The 23,375-nt window shown below is 42.2% G+C and overlaps 3 protein-coding genes across 4 annotated transcripts; 1 reads left to right on the top strand and 2 right to left on the bottom strand.

The window, feature by feature from the left end:
- Window positions 1-8,386: 8,386 nt before the first annotated feature.
- Window positions 8,387-11,240, top strand: LOC123045359 (zinc finger protein GAI-ASSOCIATED FACTOR 1). The gene is made up of 3 exons (XM_044468388.1): window positions 8,387-8,591; window positions 9,080-9,476; window positions 10,391-11,240. Exons 1-3 carry the CDS (start codon window positions 8,387-8,389, stop codon window positions 11,238-11,240), a joined length of 1,452 nt encoding a protein of 483 aa, XP_044324323.1.
- A 1,017-nt stretch (window positions 11,241-12,257) lies between these two features.
- LOC123045357 (DNA cross-link repair protein SNM1) lies at window positions 12,258-15,479 on the bottom strand. The gene is made up of 9 exons (XM_044468386.1): window positions 14,893-15,479; window positions 14,546-14,726; window positions 14,200-14,439; window positions 13,984-14,128; window positions 13,283-13,417; window positions 13,128-13,194; window positions 12,967-13,044; window positions 12,558-12,610; window positions 12,258-12,478 (listed from the first exon to the last, which is right to left on the bottom strand). The coding sequence occupies exons 1-9, from the start codon at window positions 15,401-15,403 to the stop codon at window positions 12,377-12,379; spliced, it is 1,512 nt and encodes a 503-aa protein (XP_044324321.1). The 5' UTR covers window positions 15,404-15,479; the 3' UTR covers window positions 12,258-12,376.
- Window positions 15,480-17,335: 1,856 nt separating this feature from the next.
- LOC123045356 (uncharacterized) lies at window positions 17,336-23,364 on the bottom strand. Of its 2 annotated transcripts, none has more exons than XM_044468385.1 (12): window positions 22,121-23,364; window positions 21,890-22,024; window positions 21,549-21,693; window positions 21,160-21,441; window positions 20,676-20,937; window positions 20,360-20,526; window positions 20,157-20,267; window positions 19,517-19,568; window positions 19,315-19,424; window positions 19,084-19,212; window positions 18,603-18,692; window positions 17,336-18,284 (listed from the first exon to the last, which is right to left on the bottom strand). In XM_044468385.1, the coding sequence occupies exons 1-12, from the start codon at window positions 23,155-23,157 to the stop codon at window positions 17,760-17,762; spliced, it is 3,045 nt and encodes a 1,014-aa protein (XP_044324320.1). In that variant the 5' UTR covers window positions 23,158-23,364; the 3' UTR covers window positions 17,336-17,759. The 2 variants fall into 2 exon arrangements, with proteins under 2 accessions (XP_044324320.1, XP_044324319.1); XM_044468384.1 differs by having other exon boundaries at window positions 20,360-20,529.
- Window positions 23,365-23,375: the final 11 nt, after the last annotated feature.

Consider the following 23,375-nt stretch of genomic DNA (forward strand, 5'->3'; position numbering starts at 1 on the left):
TAACCAACAGGGGGATCTGGATACCCATGTTGGCTCCCACATACTCCTCGATGATCTCATTGGATGAACCACGATGTCGAGGATTCAATCAACCCCGTATACAATTCCCTTTGTTAGACGGTATGTTACTTGCCCGAGATTCGATCGTCGGTATCCCAATACCTCGTTCAATCTCGTTGCCGGCAAGTCACTTTACTCGTACCGTAATGCATGATCCCGTGACCAGACACTTGGTCACATTGAGCTCATTATGATGATGCACTACCGAGTGGGCCCAATGATACCTCTCTTTAATACGGAGTGACAAATCCCAGTCTCGATCCGTGTCAACCCAACAGACACTTTCGGAGATACCTGTAGTGCACCTTTATAGTCACCCAGTTACGTTGTGACGTTTGGTACACCCAAAGCACTCTTGCGGTATCCGGGAGTTACACGATCTCATGGTCTAAGGAAAAGATACTTGACATTTGAAAAACTCTAGCGAAACGAACTACACGATCTTGTGCTATGCTTAGGATTGGGTCTTGTCCATCACATCATTCTCCTAATGATGTGATCCCGTTATCAACGACATCTAATGTCCATAGTCAGGAAACCATGACTATCTGTTGATCAACGAGCTAGTCAACTAGAGGCTTACTAGGGACATATTATGGTCTATGTATTCACACGTGTATTACGATTTCCGGATAATACAATTATAGCATGAATAAAGACAATTATCATGAACAAGGAAATATAATAATAATCCTTTTATTATTGCCTCTAGGGCATATTTCCAACAGTATTTGTATTGTTGCTACTAAGGGTAAAACCATGGGGTTTAATCACATTGCTTGGTTTTATTCTGTCTATATTATGCCATCTTGCTTAAAGTGTTACTCCGTTTGTCGTGAACTTAGTACCATAGATGCATGTTGGATAACGGTCGATTGATGGAGTGATAGTAGTAGATGCAGGCAGAAGTCGGTCTACTTGTCACGGACATAATGCTTATATACATGATCATTGCCATGAATAACGTCATAATTATGTGTTTTTCTATCAATTGCCCAACAGTAATTTATCTACCCACCGTATGCTATTTTTATGAGAGAGAAGTCTCTAGTGAAAACTATGGCCCCCGGGTCTATTTTAATCATATTATAAAAAAGCAAAAATACCATGCTGTGATTTTATTTTTTATTTTACTTTGCAATTTATCTATCACCAATTACCAGATTTGATCCTTGCAGTTAACGAGTACAAGGGGATTGACAACCCTCTTGCCCGCGTTGGGTGCAAGTTTTGCTCTTGTGTGTGTAGGTATTGTTGACGGGTGTTTGCATGGTTCTCCTTTTGGTTCAATAATCTGGATTCTCTACTCAGGGAAATACTATCCGCTACTATATTGCTTCGCCCTTCCTTTTCGGGGGAAATCCAACGCAGCTCACAAAAAACACGGAGGCAGAAATAAATCAAAATTTATGAAGGAGAAAAACATGTATGTATAATGCAATCAGGTAATAATAACTCACTAGAAGAGTAGATATATATTACTTTGTGTTTAACAAGTACAAAAGAAATCCAAACTAATTGATTATTTTCACTAATACATCTCATTTCGGCCAACCACAACAGAATTTGCTTCAAAACTTGTTCAATTTCAATTCTAGACTAACTCTCCTTATTTACTTGCTCTCCTTCTTCTGCGTCATTTTGTGACAAGTCACCCTTGCGTCGTCACTTGGCCCAATTGAGTGTTTGCCAGCCGCCGCTCTCTACTCATCATTGGATGCTGCCGTTCGTGCCTTGCCAGATGTCGCCTTCGTGCATAATCGGAATTCACATGGATTTCCCCTAAAAAGAAAAAGGAATTCATCGTGACATACTTCTTGGCCTGGAATCCGTCAAGAAAGTGAATTTTCTAGGTGTCGTCTGCCTATCACGGGGAGTAGGAGAGTCTATTTGGTCACAAAATCCAGGAGAGTAATACTTCATCTACCCCTAGGGATACATGGGACTCGGTTTGGAGATTGCAATGCCTTGATAAGATTAAAATATTTATTTGGAGAGCTCTTCATAGTGCTATAACATGTTGTGCTATCTTGGGAGCGAAACATATGCAAGTTATACCCCATTGTCTGGCATGCATTCAAGGTCCCGATAATAACATGCATATGATATTCCAATGCACGAAGGTAGTGGAAGTTTGGAGACTACTGGGAATCTATGATGTTTTGGAGAAAGCATGCCAAGTTGACCGCTCAAGAGAAGTGGTTCCGAAGCATCTTCTTTGCCTTTGAGATCCGGATGTGCATATCCTTGGCCTACAAAATCTTAGAGAAACTATTGCTACTACTGCGTGGTACTTATGGTTTCAGCGAAGAAAGCTTACCCATGGAGATCAGACCCAAAATGATGCCTAAATTCAGTTAGCTATGAGGGGTCTTGCAGCAAACTTTGCGTTCACTTGTAAACCTAAGGCAAAGGTGCGATCTGCAACCTGGACAAGACCAAGAGCAGGCTACATGAAGCTTAACATGCATGTCGGCTTTGATTATGATCTCTTGGAAGGAATGGTTAGTGTTGTCCTCCGTGATCACAAGGGGAAATTTGTTGCGGCAGCAAATGAATAGTTAAACTTTTGTTATGATCCATTTTCAACTGAAGCAATTGTAGTCAGGTTTGGGTTGAATCTAACTAAGAGGAGTGCAGCAAAATAGAAGTGATGTCAGATAATGTGGAAGTGATTTCATCCTTGAAAGATTGTCCTCTAGCTCAGTTGTTGGTGCCATTTTTTATGACTATTATTATATGTCATTAGATTTTAATCACATTGTGTATGATCATTGTAATAGGGAGAGCAATCGGGTCGCTCATAAACTAGCTAAGGTAGCTAAGTACTCTTCCCCTAGTATCTGGGTGGATTCTCCTCCGGATGAGGTGGTTCCCTTCGTTGTAAATGATACTACTCTGCTAATTGAATAAAGGAGGACCTAGTTTTTCAAAAAAAGGAATTCGTCATGGATTTCCACATTGCAGGATTTTGTAACCGGCAAACGAATGAGATAGTCAACTAGATCGTAGATTCGTGTTTTGATTCAATATGTGGTGTGTAACGACTCACAAGCCCACTCGCTGATGCATCTGTTCACCAGCAAGTCAGCAATCACTCAGGCCCAACATACAGACTCATACTGATTCTAATTAGGATGTACACATACTAATACTAGTTAAACCTCTTACAAAATATGTACACTAGTTAACAAAAACTAGTAGGTCTATTTATTTTTAGGTATGGCAGCCGCCAAGGCTTGCTAGATAGCTAGCACCGCCCCTGGGCACATTCTTCTAGGAGCCGCTACCAACTATTGAGTTGGGTCGTGTCCATATGTATGTGAACCTATAGGTTCACTCACTTAAGGGGTAGGAACCAACCTGGATTGGATCTGAGTGGAAACAGGCATGGGGTCCTAATGGTCCTCAAGTGTTTAGCTCATCTAGGACGTGTATGTAAGTGGAGGGGCGAGACCCCGGAAAGGGTTTGATCAATTCCATGACCTAGCCGCATGCAAATGAATGTTAGATAGACTTAAAATAGAGTTATTCTCCCCTGGATCCAAACAATGGGCTTGATAAATCACAAGTTTAGGGGATCGCAATAGTTTTCGAAGGAAGTATTACAACCCAAATTATTGATTGGACACAAGAGGAGCGAACGAATATCTATAAGCTTTAGCAACTGAATTGTCAATTCAACCACACCTGAAACAAATGCTTGCTTTCAAGAATTATTAGTAACAATAGTAAAATGGTGAATGGAGTGGTGTATGTGGCAAAGTACTATCACAACAGCAAAAATACCCACAGTTGCTAAGTACAAGTGACTTTAAAGAGAGCGACAATAGTATTAAACATAGGTATAGGGATGGATATTAGGATGTTACGTGGGTGATTTCTAAACATAATAGACAATTCACATGGGTCACACTAGCTCATGTCTAGAATTATTGTAGGCGTGTATTCCATATATTGAGAGATGTGTTTAGAAAGAACTTGCATCTCATCTACAGTCCAACCCCCTTGCTTCAGAATCCATGAGAAAACTAAGGGTTTCTAAGGTGACCTTGTGGGTTAACCTGAACAATGCATTAGCACTCTATGAATACATGTTATCCTCAAATTACAATCATTCCCTTTGATACCCCAGTCTGTCACCCTCGGGGTCTTCGGATCAAAACTATATAACATGTGCATATGACTTGCATGTGCAATCATGAATAAATAGACATAAAATACATAATAGTTCAGATCTTAAATCATACTAATCGGGCCCTAGTAATAAGCATTGGGCATAGCAAAGTCATAAGAACATCAATTCTCGAACAATCATTACACTAGGGATCATTCCCCCGCCAATCCGAAGTCTATTACTACATAATAAATCCCATCCAATTCTCATCCATCCCATGTGCCTATAGTGGATTTCTCATACATGGTTGAGGAGAGCATGATGACAACGTTGAGGAAGGAGTTGACGGTGTCCATGGTGAAGAATCCAAAATCATTCTTCATGGATCTTGATGGAGATTTAAACCATCAAGGTTGATGTATGGGGATATTGAACAATTGGTCCCTAACCCAAAATCATCGCCATCGTAGTAGCAAAGACCACTAATAACAGCTAAATACTAGGGTGGCTCAATCAGATGGTGAAATTCTACAGAGCAGGAGCGAGCACATGAAGGAACAATTCAGAAAAATACATAAGGCACAAAGGGTACTCTCTAGTGGCCTGGGAAGCCATGTGGCCCTTAGATGCTAGGTGGACTTGCTTTTTCCAGTCTAAAGCTAATGAATTTGGCCCTACCTCACGCTATTGTCTGCTTCAAGGGGGTTGAACCGTGGAGGCCTTGGGATGAATTCAAGATCCATGTGCCACATTAATCCAGGGCAAATTTTGATGTTGTGTCTACATCAGCATTCCATGACGAAGAATCTACTCTATTCTAGTTGGGTTATGCAATGTTGTTCTAAGCAATATTTGCATGGCCGCCAGTCCAAGATTGATATTGGATGGTTGATGATCGGCTTAAATGACGATGGATTCAGCTATGCTGCCAAGGACCAAATACCATCTCCCATCTACTACTCGACGGCATGGCGAAACGTGTATGGAGTAAACTCTTGGAATAGGCAGGAATGGATTCCTCATCAAAATATAGAGATCAATTTTGGTGCCTTGATGTTGGTGGCCTTCTTTTCACGCCCCTGTCAACCAAAGGCGCGACCTAGTGATAGCGATAAACCTATCATTTGCACATAGTGCCATAGGAATGATGTGGTGTTCAACAACAAGCCTCCAGGTGTAAACACCATTTGTAATATGATTCATTCTGAAGGGAAACACTGCATAAGAGGAAGGATATGTATGGTTAGCCTAAACTTTCCCTAACAAATACTCCCTCCGTTCCTTTATGTAAGGTGTATTATTTTTGGCACGGTAACCAAGGCACATATTATAGACAAGTTAGGACGAAATTACCCTTGACAAATTTGTTCGTTAGTGGCAAGTAAATTGGTTAGTCCTGAAAAGTAAGAGATACATGCAATCAACACAAAGATAATGTCCTTCTTCTCCTACAAGAAAAGATACAGACAATCAGGAGGATATACTTTCCTTTTTTCTGTAGGGCTAACAAGGGAATTATGAGGAATTAGAAGAAATGCACGTTAAATTCTGAAATTTTATTAAAAAACAAATACACCTTATGTAATGGAACGGAGGGACAAATTGCTAGTCAAAATTGACTAACTATTTTCTTGCCCATTAGTTGGTCAGCATTGATAAAAAAACATAAACAATAATGACCATTCAGCCATTGGCATGCCAAAAAAATAGCAACCAACCAAAGATAGACCAATTTCGAGCATAATTGGTTTGGTGACAAAAATTGGCAATGCCAATGTTTGGCATTGTGCCAAATATTGGCTACTAATTGGTTGGTTACCTGGTTATCTTGCCTATCTCACATAAAGTTCTCAATATTTGGCAAGTATTGGTATTGCTAAAATTTGGCAATGCCAACATTTGGCTAGCTAAATATTGGTGGTAAACCAATCATGCTAGGTCACAAAGTTGGGAGGGTAAGTTTTGGCTAAATGCACCCCAAACATGTTTAGAGGCAGTTAGTCTTGGATTTTATCAGGTCGAATGGTTGCATGGATGAACACCAGCTAACTAAACTTGTAATAATCGAACTGCTAGGCTAGCGAGGGCGTTGTAGCTGATGTGCGGTCTTCTTCTTTTTATGTGATAATACATCAACCATGAGGTGTTCAACAAAAAACTATTAAAGACCAGATTAGTGTTGTTTATTGTTCAACAAATTAGGGTGTCTTCAGTGTGTGAAACATATAGGTCTTAAGCAATGAAATAACCTTAAGACCCTGTTGCAAATATTTCAGAGGAAGGTCTTAAACTTCAAAAAAATGGGTAATAGCACTAAAACCAAGCTACAAGGAATAGAAAATATTTTTCTTCTCCTCTCTCTCCATCCCCTAGAAAAGAAATAGAGTGTGAATATGAGTAAGTAACATGCACATGCGTCCGTCTAAAGACCCCAAACCGATCTTACACACTGTGAGATTTTAAGCTAGCTATAGCAAATGTGATAGTGCAACAATGTTCAGTTACATGAGGTTTCAGGGGTGCAGCACAAGCTGTGCTAGCTGATTTTAACCTTTTCTTTCTTTCTTCTAGGTAACAAAATCTAGTTCTTCTTCGCAAAAAAAAAAAAAAAAACTAGTTCTTTCATAACGGGAGAGAACTTAAGCCATGGAGCTTGAAAATTGATATGGTCTCTTGTTTTCGATGAGTAAAAGACGTGATTAATCTTTCTGATCAGACACAATTTTGAGAGAGAGACAGTGATTTTGGCCTACTAAATGCATCTCCAACACGGCTCATCAAATCTTCCCTATATGTAGGGACCAAATAGTCCGGACACTTTTAGGTCTCCAACGCTATTACTTAATTGTCCGAACTTCCGGAATCCCCCTAGATTATCCACAAATCAAGCACAGTGCACAGCTCTAGAGGGGTCTGGACTGTCCACGGACAGCGGTAACGCAGCCTCAAACCCTACTAGAAATCCTTTTTTTTTTGCCTCTATCTCTTCTCTCTTCATTGGATAAGGGGCGAATAAATATGAAATTTTGGATACAAAGTTGGACGGCCGGTGTCCGCTGTCCATGGACACATCCGGACATTTGAGCATGGCCGTTTGGTGAATACTGTTGGAGTACCTGTTACCTGTTCTTGGTTCAGCCCTGGCTGCAGGCTCGCACACAAGGAGCCAAAGAGATCGGGGTGTCGCTCTCGGTGCTCTCTCGGGGAAACCGCCCATCAGAAAGCTCCACCACGCGACCAAAATGCCCCCAGCTTTCGGTTCTCTGGAATCATCGCATGCCGAGTTTAAACATACATTTCCATTCCAACAAGCTCCAAGTTCAAACATACGTTTCCATTCCAACAAGCGCCCGGACAGCACGAATTCCGGAGCTTCTGAACATATCCACAAAGTATGCTACACTAGTGATCTTTATGTTCGACAGGAGATACATCTAAATAGGAAAAGGAAAGGAAAGGAAAGATTTCAAGCACGTTTTTTTTAATGAAAATGATATTTTTGTAACTCAGTTAACACAAATGCAAGTAATTGGCCTTGTAAAACCAACGAAATGTGACTCTTAGTGGTTTGTGGCGAATCCTAGATGAGCTACACAGCAATATCCAACCCCATAACCATCAATTTTCTTCCTTATTACTGAAACATTGTGCCAGGTAGTTAAGTAAAACCAATTGTATCAGGACACAGGGTTCATACGAAGGACAACGACTAAAAAATGTGGCCAGCGTTTGTCACATCTAGCGGATCTCTCCATTGTCATTACCCTTCCGCCGTCTCATGCCTGCACTTTTAAGCATAATCTACTCTTGATCCTCCATCAGTTCCTTCGTTTGATTGTGACATTGTCTCCTAGATATAATATACATACACGTCACAGAATTCACGTCGACAATGACAGGCTAGTAAGTTTATACCCTCCCAGAGTAAGGTGCCTGATGCGCTTGATCCTCTCTTGTCGGTATTTATAATGTGTACAGCTTCTAACCTGTAAAAAAGTGACATGAAAGTTAATATCTTCCTAATGTTAATATGACCCTCCAGATGTTCCAGTGGTCTCAAAAACTATTAGATCAATCAACGAGATAACAATAATATAAAATAATCGAGGAAACAAAATATATATTTGGCTGTTTAATGGCAAATAATGGTGAAGCTACAGTTACCGATGTTGACAGAAAAGAAATTGACCTCTCCTATTCCATTCCCTCATGCTTAAATCAGCGCTCTCCTCTCTTCGAGTACATTCCCAACACCAGAAACTGAGCTACCAAACAATGTCTCAGACATCTGAGGAAGAGTCTCTATTCAACTTCCAGCAGCAACAGAAGCTGGCACTCTGTGAAGCAGCACTGAGCAAAAGCGACCCCATCATCCATGCAGGGAAAAAGAGACGAGGTCATCCTGGCCAACCAGGTAAGGTAACAGTTGTAGCATATATTATTTCAGTGTTTATGAGTTCAACCCATGCTTTCAACTACCACAAAGGCAAAAACATGATGGCACGAAAGATGGATCCAGGCATAATCCAAGTATAAACTTTAACTCTGCCAACATGGAGTGGTTCTCATATAAAGATGATAGAATGCTGTCATAATATCAAGTTGATTAGAAACGTACGTATAAAGACAGATTATGATATTAGTGAGTCTGAACAATCACTTGTAAACAACCTATTTTCACTGCTGAACTATTGTTTTTACAGTCCAATCCTGTCATGATTCACCCCAGGGCTAATTAATTTATTTCACGGGTAATAAATAGCTCTAAGCCATGCAGCAATTAATCAAACACATAGCATTCAAACAGTTTGTTGTTGAGTGAAATGACGGATGAAAGTAGGATGCGGACGGGAGCAACAATCTGTTAACATCACCCATCTGTTCATCTTGTTCATTGTGCAGATCCAGATGCAGAAGTAGTTGCATTCTCACCCAAGACATTATTGGCAACAAACAGATATATATGTGAAGTCTGCCATAAGGGTTTCCAGAGAGACCAAAACCTTCAACTCCACAGGAGGTGTCACAACTTACCATGGAAGCTCAAGCAGACAAGTGGCACCGACGCTAAGAAGAAGGTGTATATTTGCCCTGAAGCCACCTGCCCTCACCATGATGCAACCCGTGCTTTGGGTGATCTAACAGGGATAAAGAAGCACTACTCACGGAAGCATGGCGAGAAGAAATGGAAGTGTGAAAGATGCTCTAAGAAATATGCAGTCCAATCGGACTGGAGAGCACACACGAAGATATGTGGCACCAAGGAGTACCGCTGTGATTGCGGAACAATATTCTCAAGGTATTTTTCTCATCAATCAAGAACTATAATGCACAACAGGCTCTTAAATCCTGGAGTTGTCTGGTATTTCAACAAATAGATATTTCAGCTGGATTAATTGTTGATTATGACAGCTCCAAATGTGATATTCAATACCCCTGAGGGCCTCTTTGGTTTGCAGTATTCAAAAAGCAAGGGAATAGGAAAATCATAGGAATAGGATGTCATGGCATTTCAAATCCTACAGAAATCAAAAGCACAGGGGATTTAGTATTAGGGTTATTTGGTTTCACCATTTGGAAAACACTAATTTTCTAGAGATTTGAGTGGATACCATAGTTGTCATAGACTCAAAGGAATTTTCCATGCAATCTAACCTCTTGCTAGGAATCCTATGGAAATGTAGTGTACAAAAGCAATCCATAGGAATTTGGGAGGATTCATTCCTTTCGATCAGATGAACCTAAAGGAAAATTTCATGTGGATTAGAATCCTATGAAATTCTTTCAAAAATCCTTTGACCTAAAAGAACCGTGTGTTCACAGGCTAGAAATTCAATTACAAAAACAAAACAAGCCAGCATCAATTTCCCACACTTGGTGCAACATAGGATTGAATCATATATAGTTTATTTTCTGCCATGCATGCTACCTAGCGTGCTTAGATCCACCATCCGTTTCACCTGAATATCCTTGCCACATTTTTTTAGTTTTGTCAAAGAATATCTTTGTTTCCAAGTGTTACATGATATTTTGCCAAGTTGTTCTTGTTTCAGAGTGAATTTCAAACACAATAACCTGGAAATCCTAGTAGAAAAACATTTCCCTGCCTTCTCCAGGCAATCTACACCACATGAGTGAACAATCACAAGTGTAACCATCTGAAATGCCGATATTTACAAACTAACATTTCTTTCCGTTACGATATTGTTACAGAAAGGACAGCTTCATCACACACCGAGCCTTCTGTGATGCACTAACTGAAGATAACTCCAGAATCAACCAAAGCCTTGCTGCCATGGTGGGAAGTTTGCATGGCCAACAGCAGAGCATCTTTCCGCACACGATACCTGGTGCAGACTCTTCCCCAACTGATGCAGCCGGAAACTTCTCTGGTAATGACCAGAGTTCAGACGACCATCTGGGGTCTTTATCACCTTATACTTTCATCCGAAGGTCCACTTCATTGTTCTCCAACCAGATGATATTACCACACGATTCTGGCACTCTAGCAGATGGGAGTGAACCAAGCTCTACTTACATGTCCATGAGCTCTCCATACATGTCAGCCACAGCCCTGCTACAGAAAGCAGCAGAGATGGGAGCAAAGACCAGTGAAGATCCTACCACGCCATTGCTTCTGAAAGGTTTCCCGAACTATTTCACCACCAAAGGTCACATTGGAATATCTTCTGGCATCCTAGGGACACCGATAGCCAATAGTGATAGAAAGAAGACTGCTGAAGACAACAGCTCCTACATGAACTCGCCATGGACTGGTAGCTGCATGAGACCTCCTAATGCAGTGCCTTGGATCGGGCTACCGCCATTTTCAATGGGGGCAGAAAATAGAAGCTCTAGCATGGTTGATGAGGATCATATGCAGCAAAATGCGCATGAGACCATTTTTGGGGTTAGAGATGTGGGACTAACGCAAGACTTTCTAGGTTTAGGAGGCCATGGTAATGCCGAGATGCACGATGACACCTACAATGGGGAAATGGCATTAAGCTATTCAAATGAGCAGCAGAAATCTGAGCAAGATATCTACTCCTACCATCAGTAGTCTCATGAATCTATAGACCCATTTGGGATTCATAAGCACAATAGTTTACTTACAACAAATAGTTTCAGCTTATGTTATCGACTGAAGTTCCTTCAATAACATGTACTACAATATAAACCTTTACTATTTAAGTCAAATTATGGCTAGAAGATGATTTCATGAAATTCTGAAAACTGAGCTGAAACAAAACTGACACGGCCAGTGTGGCTTTACAGAAATCTGGTATTGCATTCAATAAGAATAAAGTTCAGTGCAAAATTATAATTGTGGATGCTGGAATAGAGAGTGCACAACATGTATTTGATTGAACAAATAATTAATAACCAGAGTCTGGAATGTTATGACTTCAATGACAAGCGACATGTGAGCAACAAAAAACAGAGTTGCCTCTCAAATGTTATCCTTCAGTCGAATACATTTTTATCTGCTTCAGTAAAATACATGCCTCAAATGACAATGCTCACAGCATACTGGATCCGGAAGCAACAAAACGCTGCCATCTTCAACAGAGAGGCTCAATGTCACTCACAAAGCTGTTGCGACACAATACAGGCAGACGACAGTTTGTGGGCCAGTACCAGGGCTTCAGGTGTCACTACTGGCAGAGCTTAGTGCTCAGGGGTGTCAGGTGTAGCATCATCTGCTGGGGTTGTGATCCCTATTCTTAGGCTTGTACAAAAAAAAACTTCTATTTCTATCAATGCATCAAGACAAGCTTTAGTGTTTCCTTGCAAAAAAAAATGCATGCGTTTACAAAATGTGGAGAGAAATGGCACCTCTTCAAACATATCTTTTCAGCACAGAAAAGAATAAAAAGGCATAATCCTCTAAAGGTTTTGGTTGATCTTCATGTACCATCACGGTGCCGCTGGGACATAAATAAGGCATCTGTTAAAGTATATACTCCCTCTGTCCAAAATAAGTGTCAACTTTGTACTAACGTTAGTACAAAGTTATACTAAACTTGAGACACTTATTTTAGGACGGAGGGAGTAGAAAATATTCTCCACAGAAAAATTCACGAAGATACAAAGCATTATTAGACTGTTAAATGTTGGAAGGCGTACAACAGACACCACACTGAAAATTCCACATATGAGGCTTACATAACTGATCACGCTTCATGCCTCCATCCATCACGTGCCCTTGAGCCATTCCCGGAAATAAGCTTGCATTTTATCTCGGTTTGCCGCATTACCAACATTAACAGTGGGAATTACCTTTTGAGGTCTCAGAAACTAACCAGAAAAATATTATCCTATAGTTAGAAAACATCGCAGCAAAGACTAACAATGTAACAACAGTTTGGGGATTTACCTTCAAAAAGTCCCTAAGCTCGCTGAAACTTGAGTGCTCGCTATAAGGTACACCTAGAAGGAGAAGAAATTACTTTAACAGAACTCATAAAGGAGCGGAAAATGTATGCCAGTTTGGAAATGCTGAACATGTACGCCTGACACGGATTGGATAAGAATGAGGTTAATCATCATATTACAGTTAAAAATCTGAATTTGAACCACATATGCTTTTTATACGGTTCAGCTTCTGGTTTAAAAGGATGGTTCATTTTAAAGTTCAACAAAACACATAATCCATGTAGGACGGCCTGACATAGGGTGCATAAGATTTGGTTTAATTTCTGAAAATGAATTTGGTGGTTACCTACCTTCACATTAATAAAGCAAACACGGACGGAAAATACATTATCAGCTCTAACAAATCCTACCATAGATTGTAACTCTGCCTCTAGAGCTAGGTTTAATTAAGTCAAGCTCCTTTCCAGCTGCCTCAGAAAAAGTCCAACCTGATAAAAGATTAGGAAAGAGAACTAGAATTATGCAATCACAAATTATGGAATACAGAATTTATCTCCTAAAGATCATTAACCTGTAGGTCGAAAAGCCAGCACAGCTAGAAATCTTTGGTCAAGAGTCTCCAAGTACTTCTTCAAGTTCTATTAAAAGCTACTTTCTGGTGAGAGATGTTACTAGATAAAGCCAGTAAGCCACAAAATTTAATTTAATCAGATATTCATTTCCAACCTCATGTTGCAGTGATGCAAGGGGCAGAACATGAAGTGGTGAACTTTGATTGCATGAACTTATCCTTTTGGACAAGTCTGGCCAGCCAAATGAATGAAGAATCCGCCTTCGTGATGCATCAGTGTATATAGGGACCTTTAAAGAATATACAAAAATGTCTTACTCCCTCAATTTTTATATACAAGGCCACAATCTCATATTACAGGTACCAGGATAAAATTTAATACATGCTTTGCAAGTTAGCTTTTCTTTTCGTTTACTAGGATCATTAATACACCACATGCATGCAAGAAAACTGAGTGGAGGAAGACCTGAGTGTCATTATGACTGCATGCATGCATGCAAGTTTTGAACAGGTTACTAGTCCGAGGAAATATCATAAATTTTTGCCTCGATTACTATTGGTGGCCTTATATAGATGCAAAATGTATATTCCATAGTGGCCTTGTATAAGTAAATGGAGGGAGTATCTGAGAACTAAAAGACGCTCATGGCCATTTCAGACAGCACAGCATTAGGAAATACTCCCTCCGTCCGAAAATACTTGTCATCAAAATGGATAAATGGAGATGTATCTAGAACTAAAATACATCTAGATACATCCCCTTTTATCCATTTTGATGACAAGTATTTCCGGACGGAAGGAGTACTACTTGGCAAGAAAGACAGCAATAAATAGTGAAATCCCAGCTATATAGTACCTCTAAAGCTTGAGAAATTGCTAGATAGACATTCTCTTTCCCGATGCTATATGCCCCAACAACAATAAGTGTTTTTGGTTGCTTCTTTAGATACCTTTGAGCTGTCCTGACAACAAAATCAATAACATCCTCCTGTGGTGGAAATCTGAAACAGCTATCAGGTTAGCAAAGTAAACATTATAGAGGAAATGCTTAATTTCAAGGTTGTGAGCTGACTTGTATTTTGGATTGCAATATGTTGTATCCAGATAAAGCAAACTTATGCAGCCAGTTTGGAGGAGTGGGTGCAATTGCATTGATTTTGATGCTCTAAAATCCCCAGTGTGGAGATAGGTCTTGCCATCACTAAGACAAAAGTGAATTAGGGCTGCACCAGGGCAATGATTGGCCTCCAAGAAGGTAACCTTCATTCCGTTGATGACATACTCAGTATCAAGCTCCAAGGGACAAACATACCTGCAAACATCAATTTGCCACTCAGTAGTTGGTACTACTGCTGCTGTTGTTGGTGGTAGAGAATAGGGGAGGTCATCATCAAACACTCCGAAAAATGAAGCCTTACGCAGAGTCAATTGACAGTAACATCTTCACCAGGCGTGCAGTGAGTGCAGTACAATAGATAGGACCATGACACCAGTTCTTGGTTAACCCACCGTAATGATCATAATGGAAATGGCTGAGAAAATAAGCAGAGCACCCCTCAACTGCTCCATACCGAAATGTGTCCACCGTGAACGGCGTACCTAGATCCAATTTAAAGATGCATGAAAAGAACAAATCAGTGACATCAAGCATGGTTAGTTTTCAATATGGTAGCAGTAAACTAATTAAATCACTACAGCAGCTCATCAATGGATCTTAGTGACGCAAATACGCGGCCATAATCCCAACCGTGAGTGCCAGAATTACCGGGAATCTCCTTGTAGAAGGGGCAAGCGACGGGCTTCCTGGACGCCCCGTTCTCGTCCGAGCCTCCCCAGCGCCGCTTCCTACCGGGCCAAGCACCAGAAGGAGAAGGAGAGGAGGAGGAGGCCCGAGCCCCAACAGGGGGCCCCTGCGCCGCCTCTTCCCGCGGCGGCTTCTGGATTCCCCACGCCTGGAAGAGGTTCTTCTGAACCGGCGGGCCGCAAACTTTCTGCGCCATTCCAGCGGCTGGCTTCTCGATCCCCCACGCCTGGAAGAGATTCTTCTGAACCAACGGTCCGCAAACTGTCTCTGTTGTTCCAGCGGCTGGCCTCCTCCGATGAGAAGGAGGGGCTTGCAGGGAGGACCAGTCGATGCCGCTGCGGTAGAAGTCGTCGGCGAAGCTGCTGCTGGTGGCTGCGGTGGGGGGTGACGCGGGGAAACCGTTGTCATCGAGGTCACCCGAGACGGCCAGGGTCAGGTCGGTTTCGGCGTCGCCGGCGATAGCGGCGGCCATCGCGGCTGGGGTCGCGAGGAGGGTTTGAAACGAGCGGCGGGAGTGGGGAAGGAAGAAGAGGAACGGGGAGGAGTGGTGTGGCGTGGGAAACGAATAGGGTGTGGTGTGAACGCGCTGCGGCGACTGCCGATCGTCCGATCAGTTTTTGATCGACGATCCAGCGTCGCGTCCTTGGTTCGGTCCGTGGTATTTCGTAAAAAAAAAGGTATCCATCGCATCCTCGACCAAATGCGGATGCGAGCATTAAACGTCAATTTGGGCGCGGCGCCTTCTCTGTTCTCATTTTATTTTGCGTGCTTATGTCAGTGTTATTTTTATTTCTTTTTAGAAACAAACAACACGCACACCATATCCATATGAACACCTTCAAGAAACTGACACAGATCTTTATATTGCAAAGTCGCCTTGTACACGTCATATTTGAGGGGCACACCATACTGTTGAAAGAATAGTGATGGAAAGCGTGCAATAAATTCAAGAAAATATGATCATCTGCGCAAGTGTAGGACTTGAATCCGTGTGGGCAGATTCAATTACAAGCAAGTTGGTGTTTTGTATGAAACGCATCAGAAAGTTAATAAAGTTTGTCATCTGCGTGGTATGCTAGGTTTAGGAGGTTTAGAGGAGCAAAATGTTAATGAGTTATCCCAAAAGGGAGCCTAACTTTCTCAAATATACTTGACCGACACCACTTTTTAGGATAATTTTTGGCTGCTCCCCGTCCCGCCCGAGGCGCCATCTCTTCTCGCCACCACCGCCAAACCATGTCGTCACCACCGCCGTTGCCTTCTATGCCAGGCGGAATGAAAACGGAAGCTGACTTTGCGACCCCGCTGGCTCAGCGTCACCGGAATCAACCCTTCCACCACCACGCGTGCCAAGGAAGAGGTTGGGACAAAAAAACCTTACTCCAGACCGCGCCAGCATCAAAGGCCGGCGGCAAGGCCTCAACGGCTGCGGCGATGCCCTAGCACCCTCCCGCTGCTCCGATCGACGGCAAGCGAGCGAGGTAGCTGATGGAGGTGACCACTGAGGCAGCGCGAAGAAGAAGAAGTTTCACCGATGCCAGTGGCGGAGCCAGAAAATACGTATTATGGGGGCCAAGTACTACTAAAACAGGTTGAGGAGGGCCAAAGTGTTGGAAAGCAGTTTTTTAGCAGCAAATTAGTACTAATTTTGCCGCTGTTCATAGCAAATTACATGTAAAATCCTGGTGTTAGGGGGGGGCTGCTGGTCCCCCCTGTCTCCGCCACTCCGACGCCCGCACCACCTTCTTCTCATTCGGTGGATCCTAGCCTCACTCCGGTCACCCCTACACCTCCTCCGGCCCGATTGGCCACCGCGCCCGCAACCAAGTGCTCAACGAAATGCCATAGGTAAATAAATTTCTTTTCTTTTTCGGACGAAACATTGATGGTGGTTTGTGGCCGTGGGGTTTGAGCTTGTTGTTGTTCATTGTAGTGTGGAGGGAGGGGGTGCAAGTTTCATGTCTCAATTGCATTCGTCACATCCAAGGCCTCAACGATCTCAATCATGATAGTGCTAGGTATGCTCAAGGAGAACAATGATCCGGATGTGGAGGAGGTCGAGGATCCCATGGATACTCAAACAATAATTTGAAATGTATGTGGATTAAGGATTCGACTAGGTCCAGACACCGTTTAACTCCTCAAATTATGAATTATATAAGGAGTTAAGATATAAGGATCGGCTAGAGATGCCCTATAAGGGTTTTGCAATTATCTACGTGTGGTCAACCAGCGCAGTATTATATCAAAGATGCAGGTTTTATTTTAATTTCAAAGGCGAAAAATTATTTCATTTGCAGATTACCTTACAGCAGGATTACAAAGGTATTCATGCAGAAAAAAAAAAGAATAACAGATTGAAGATTGATGAATTACTCAACTAGGCAAGGCACATCATGCACAGTAAAGTTAAGTAAAACATTTCGTTCCAGTGTTTCTTTACATCAGAAATAGTTGTCTTCCAGGCTCTGTCGATAAGTGTACAAATGATAATTATCAATACAACAATAAATGACAAGACATGTACACCACACAATATAAGCTAAATTGAATCATCTACAATCCTTTAATAAGAAATAATCCTGGTGATTCAGGCGGCTGTTCATGTGATTTATGCCTGTAACTTCATATGAGAATCAATGACGATAATTTTCTCTTGTTAAGAATGATGAATTCACTGTGATATGAGAACCAGCGTCCTCAAGGAACTTTTGGAATCTGTCTGTAAACTGTCATGTTTAGATCTAATGTACTATCCTTGGACGTTCTTATCCAATGAATATCTGGTCTGTACTTTCTGTGAAAGACTGCAGAGCCAGCCTCCAATTTCAGGAATCTTTTCCCTGGCTCTGCGAAGAATCCACCTGCCCCCATAGAGTCTCTGCGTAGATCTTCTCTTCTTTCTCTTCAGGACAACAGTCAGATAGTTCAACCACATGCTCGTCATCTTCATCTGGTATATCCTCGTCAGTCTCTTCCGACAAGTCGCTCTGCGGAATACAAGCTTCGGCCATGGCTTGTCGCATAGCCAGCGGTGTCGCAGGCCTATCACTGTACTTGTAGTGTGGTGCAGGGATGACAAATGGAAGGGATATGCCATCAATCCCATGCCTCCTTCCATTGCCCTCCTTTGACATGCCTGGCGGCGGGGCAATGAGAATGATGCCCAGCTCATAGTTGCAAATGTGCAGCCTTGACCCAGAAGGAGCTCCTCTGGTGGCATCAGTAGGATTCGCTTTGGACGGAGGGCGCAACGGTTGTCCCCAGGCAGCTGGGCTGAAATTGTGAGATCCACAATAAGTCCAGCCAAATGAATGGCCACCTAACCGAGACCGGAATCGCCTCTGAGCAACCTGGTATAGAGTATGATGTCAATATTGTAACTGGGGTTCATTAGTTAGCAACATCCATATTGGGGATGATGATTAAAGTTAGCCTCTAGTTCTGCTAAGCTGACCACTCCATTGACCGGTTGAGGGTGAGAGAATTATTTTCATCATTGTGAATTCCTTTCCCCCGTTATCCATTAAATCGCATTGTTATATAGTAATATTTTTTCCTTGAATCATCATCCTCCCTAATATAGATGTCGCCTAAGACCTACATATGCTATCCACCTCAGCATTAACAAGAGAAGGCAATGAATATTTACCCTATGATATTGAGCATACCTTAACATGCATAGGATGCCCTATCCTATCATGTGGATGTGGGATTGCATCATGAAATATGCCGGTAGATCTCAATCTTTGCCACGTTTTCTGTAAAAATGGAGTATATGAGATGGGTAGAAGTAAAACCATAAAATATAACTTATGCCTCCTTTCTTCAACCACCAGACTACAATATTCTGGACAGGATACTATAATGGAAGAAAAACTATTCCCACTGCAATGTATCTGCTATACAAGGAACACCTCTAAGTCATTAATATCCTTAACACTTGCTTCTCTAACTAGAGAGATGTGTGTCACCTATTTCATTGTGCACAGCTACATAATTCATTGAACTAAAGCATCCCAGATTAATATGCAACTTCATCCTGAAGGAAGTAGCTAGGCCATAGGAACTTCAAATATGATGTGAATGTGTCATGAGCTCTTTAACCGATAAAATAAGCACATAATCAAAATTTTGGAAAGAGAAATCAACCTCAGGTAGAGAAAGCAAATATCTGGACAACTGAATTCCACAAGCCGCGCTTTTCACCCTCTCAATTGTTGGAAATAACAAACTGATTGATGGCTTCTTTAGCTCATGGCCTGCTGTCCAGCCACCCCACTAGGAAGATCGAGGAACATGGGAAATGAATGTCCATGAATAATGAGTAAAAAGCCAGGAAGTTACTGAGATGGTGTGGTTCATGGGGCAATTAAATATTACCTCTGGATCAGATTCTTCGGAGTCAACATCGTGATTGGATCGTTTACCTGTCGCTGAAGCGAAGTGTGCAATGAACTGTGGATTAATAGAAGTCCCGATGGATGAAGCACCTATAATATAATTCGTAAATAAATGTGTTTAGTTCAAATCCCATATTAAGATGATTGGCTTCCAGTAACAAAAGAAAGATGGTTTTACTCACTGTACATAAAATCAGTCTCCAGTGTTTCAGGCCACTTAAAGTGTGATAATACCTGTTGCAGAACAATGCAGATCATAGTTTAAGACAATGTGTTACTAAACATAGCAGGAGGCAAAAGATTAACTTAGACAGTCACTAAGTAACTTAGGAAACTTTAAACACAAGCTGATAAAAAGAGGCATGAAATCCCCGTGAAAAAAATACGAGAGGCAAGAAGAATAAACGCTGAATTTCCTAGTCCTATTTAAGAACTAACAGAATCATATTGCATAGAGTGCACGCGCGGAACAGTGGGGACTGGGGAGAAATGGCACTATCGCATCTATCCTATACTATTTGTAATTCTCACAGGATTTTCACGGAGTAATTTATCATATATATTGGCAAGTCATATACAAACGATAATTCAACTTATGCCAATGACACTTGAACGAAATAAAATATGTAAGGTGGTATGAAACCGAAGAATGGAAGACTGTTCCCTTTAAATGGTGGCAAAAAATTAATGTGAGCTACGTCAATCACCTGATAGTGCTATGGAGCTACGAATTTCAAGTATCCCAGAGTAAGTATTACCACTAATTTAACAAAAAATATGGAATAGTAAATTATGTTATCAAACTCTAGTTTGGTTTATTACCTCTTCTAACCGCCAAAGCCCAGGGCTTCTTTTCAGGCACGCTACTAGTGAGCACAATGAAGGAAGATGCTCATCCTGGATCAGCCCTGAAATTTGAGAAAACTCTGGACCCTGAATTTCATAGAAAGAGTTTAAGATCAGCATGGGTTTCTCAAAACTACTGCAAAGATATCAAAAGGCATCTTGAGATCTTCCTACAATACCTTTGATACATACATAAGCAACTGCACTTTTGTGTTAGTTGCTCCAAATGCAACTTCCAGGGCTTCTCTAGGGTAGATAAATCCAGAAAATTTGAAGAAGCCTGTGTCACTAAGGGGAGATACCCATTTCGCAACCTCTCTAGGCAAGAAACCAAGTTGGACAGAATCTGCTTCGGGGCATTGGACATGGTTATTGATTAAAATAACAGAAAGAGAAGCAAATATGTTGATTTGCACATGAATCATGAAACACAAAGCAAATCAGGATGCAAGTTAAGGTGCAGTAAAAGTTACATATTTTGAGGTTTGCATGTACCTTCCTCACAAAATTTATCCAGATCAGCAACAAGGACACTCACAGCATTAGCATCTGCAGGTATATTTGTATTTCTTTTCAAGATCACTTCTGTAGTTCCATGCATGTTTTCACGGCATTTTCCAAGAAATACAGACAAGGCTTTCAGTTGTGAACCGGCATCAGATGGTAAGTGAAACCGATGGGATAAACCAACTACAGATGTTTGCACAGAACCAAGGAATATTCTATGTGAAGATTTTGTATGTATAATCTGTTTTTCCTGCATAAATAATCGATAGTGTCTGGTCAGGGAATAGGTCGAAACTACTTCAATGAAGAACTAGAAGTTAGGACAAGTGTTTCTACTTGAGAATGTACGCGAATCATAGATAGCATGTTGTTTACTTGAATATAGTTTATATGTTTAGTTATTCTTCCTAAGGGCTTCAGTAAACAAGAAAATATACATCACATATTATATCAGTAATAAGAGTAGACTTACTGAAAGGCAATAATTGGACTCCAAATAACAAGGACTTGGCGTATACAACCCTGGTACTGAAGCAACAAGGTACCCACCAGCTCCTTCAAAATCATACTTTGCTATCTCATTTATCCAATATGCTTGGCTAGGGACTTCATGGATAAGGGATCCTATGAATGAAACTAACTGAGCAGCAAAATCAGATTTTGGTCCCTCGAATGCACTAAAAAGACCTGAATAATCAGGGGATGTCCTACGGGGAAAGTCTTGCCACCACACTGTGTTTGTTATGAGATGCCACTGCACAAAGTATAGTTTACTTTCAGTAAGAGCATAGCAACAGAAATCACCAGCAAAAAAATAAAGAGTTCAAGACAAGGCATTATGGCATGAACTGTAACACTGACCTGTCTAGGTACCAAGTTAGCTGAAGAAATAATAACGCGCATGCTGTCCTCTCTCTGTAACACTATGAGCTTTGGATGGTGGCATGCAACTCCTTGATTCTTCCTGTCCTTTCCAAATGCTATCACTTCTGGAAATCGGGGGTATCTTAAAGACAAAATACACATCAACAAATCAGTATTAATCCTCCAGGAAAGTTATGCTTATCTTGTTTTGATCTACCATAAAGCTCAACAAATACTGCAAATTAAGATGCTGCGTCTGACTTGCCTACACCCTATGGATTCAAAATATGAAAGCATGAGATATTATAGCTTGCAAGAGTTTTTGGGTTGCCACTTACACTAGAAGTAAATTAGGATGGTTTTCGAAAGGGGCTGCAGTTCTATTTTCACTGTTCGCACTCCAGCATCTGTCCTTGTTGTGGCATGCTATTGTTACTGGCAGGTACTGGGGAATCTTACAGTAGTCCAGGAACCTGAGAGACGTACATCAATTAGGACTTCCATGGGGAATTTAATTATGGATCTCAACATGACAAAGGGGAAAATTCAATACTGGAGAGAGCACACACCAGGAAATGTCAGAGGTGAACGTTGCGATAAACACTCGCAATAAGCTGCCAATAGGGTGGAGAAGCTGTGGAAGGGTCACTCCACTGTGTTGCTCCGCTCGCATTTCAGGTCTTATGCCGGTGAGGCGGTTCAGGAAGAATGTGCTCCCATCTGAGTAGCAGCCCTCCGTGTGATGCTGCTCTACATTCCCATTACTGCATCCTTTGAGCTCTACGTTGCTGCTTCGTTTGCTTCTTTGAGGCAACTGAACAGTCTCTTCGTTTGTAACATCAGGTTTGTGTCCCAATCTGTCTTGATCAAAATTGCATTCTTGTTGCCGCAAATTATCCTGAGGAACAGAGTTAACTGGATTTTCCTGGCACAATAAACCACCCCCTTCTCTCGCTTTTTTCACTCCAGCATGTGCACAGTGTGAATCCCTCAAGAAAGAAAGAGGGTCCTGGCTCTCCGAGATCGCTCTTAGCCGCTTCCGGAGCGACTCTGCCCTCAGCACAAGAACCTCCTCGCAGGACCCCGGTACCTTGTCACCCCTTTCGCAAGCGACAAATTTCTCCGCCACAAATCCGTACCTGGAGCCGAGGAGGAGCAGCGAGACCTCGTCGCCCACGGCCAGATCGACCGGGCCGCCGCCGCCGTGGAGGGGCAGCCCATTGACGCGCACGGCGTCGGGACTGGAGAAGCAGTGGGTGAGGCGGAGGACGCAGCCAGAAGTGCTGAGCAGAAGATCGCGGCGGCGGCAGCGCCTGCGGCGACGCGCAGGGGACGCGATGAGGCGGAGGCGGTAGCCCCGGCGGCGGGAAAAGGAGAGAGAATAGAGGCGGTCGGAGCGGAGGAGGAAGAGCGACTCGGCGGGGCCGAGGCGGAGATGGAAGTAGCCCAGGGCGCCAGAAGTAGATGGGTCGCCGTGGTGGTTGTTGGGTGGCGGCTCCACCGCCATGAGGTGGGAGGGAGGGAACTGGGAAGGGGAGAAGAGCCGCCAAGGCCAGGCGGCGGGAAGGTGAGCCATGGATTTATATTTTGTACCTGTTCCCGCCATTTACATGAAATTTTCTGTTCCGGAGTACGTACTCCATAAGATGGTTAGTACAGAATATGCCCCTCTCTCCTCCAGCATAGTAAGATCCAATGCTAGTGAAGAGAGGGAAAACGGACTTAACTGTAATGAAGATTAAGAACTAGCAGTAAATATACAGGAACTAAGGGAGTTGTGTGCAAGAATGCCGTGCGACTCCTTGGCTGGGAAGGAATCCCTCC

This window comes from Triticum aestivum, chromosome 2B, assembly GCF_018294505.1.
Source record: "Triticum aestivum cultivar Chinese Spring chromosome 2B, IWGSC CS RefSeq v2.1, whole genome shotgun sequence".
Classification (NCBI taxonomy): Eukaryota; Viridiplantae; Streptophyta; class Magnoliopsida; order Poales; family Poaceae; genus Triticum; species Triticum aestivum.

Coding starts and splice junctions, on each gene's coding strand:
- LOC123045359 (XM_044468388.1), top strand. CDS start 8,387: ATGCTTAAATCAGCGCTCTCCTCTCTTCGAGTACATTCCCAACACCAG. Junction 8,592..9,079: donor AGGTCATCCTGGCCAACCAG/GTAAGGTAACAG, acceptor TTCATTGTGCAG/ATCCAGATGCAGAAGTAGTT. Junction 9,477..10,390: donor TGCGGAACAATATTCTCAAG/GTATTTTTCTCA, acceptor ATATTGTTACAG/AAAGGACAGCTTCATCACAC.
- LOC123045356 (XM_044468384.1), bottom strand. CDS start 23,157: ATGGCGGGAACAGGTACAAAATATAAATCCATGGCTCACCTTCCCGCC. Junction 20,530..20,675: donor GGATAAATTTTGTGAGGAAG/GTACATGCAAAC, acceptor AATGCCCCGAAG/CAGATTCTGTCCAACTTGGT. Junction 19,425..19,516: donor GGAGACTGATTTTATGTACA/GTGAGTAAAACC, acceptor ATTATATTATAG/GTGCTTCATCCATCGGGACT.
- LOC123045357 (XM_044468386.1), bottom strand. CDS start 15,403: ATGGCCGCCGCTATCGCCGGCGACGCCGAAACCGACCTGACCCTGGCC. Junction 14,727..14,892: donor CTTCTACAAGGAGATTCCCG/GTAATTCTGGCA, acceptor AATTGGATCTAG/GTACGCCGTTCACGGTGGAC. Junction 12,611..12,966: donor AGGCAGAGTTACAATCTATG/GTAGGATTTGTT, acceptor TTCTCCTTCTAG/GTGTACCTTATAGCGAGCAC.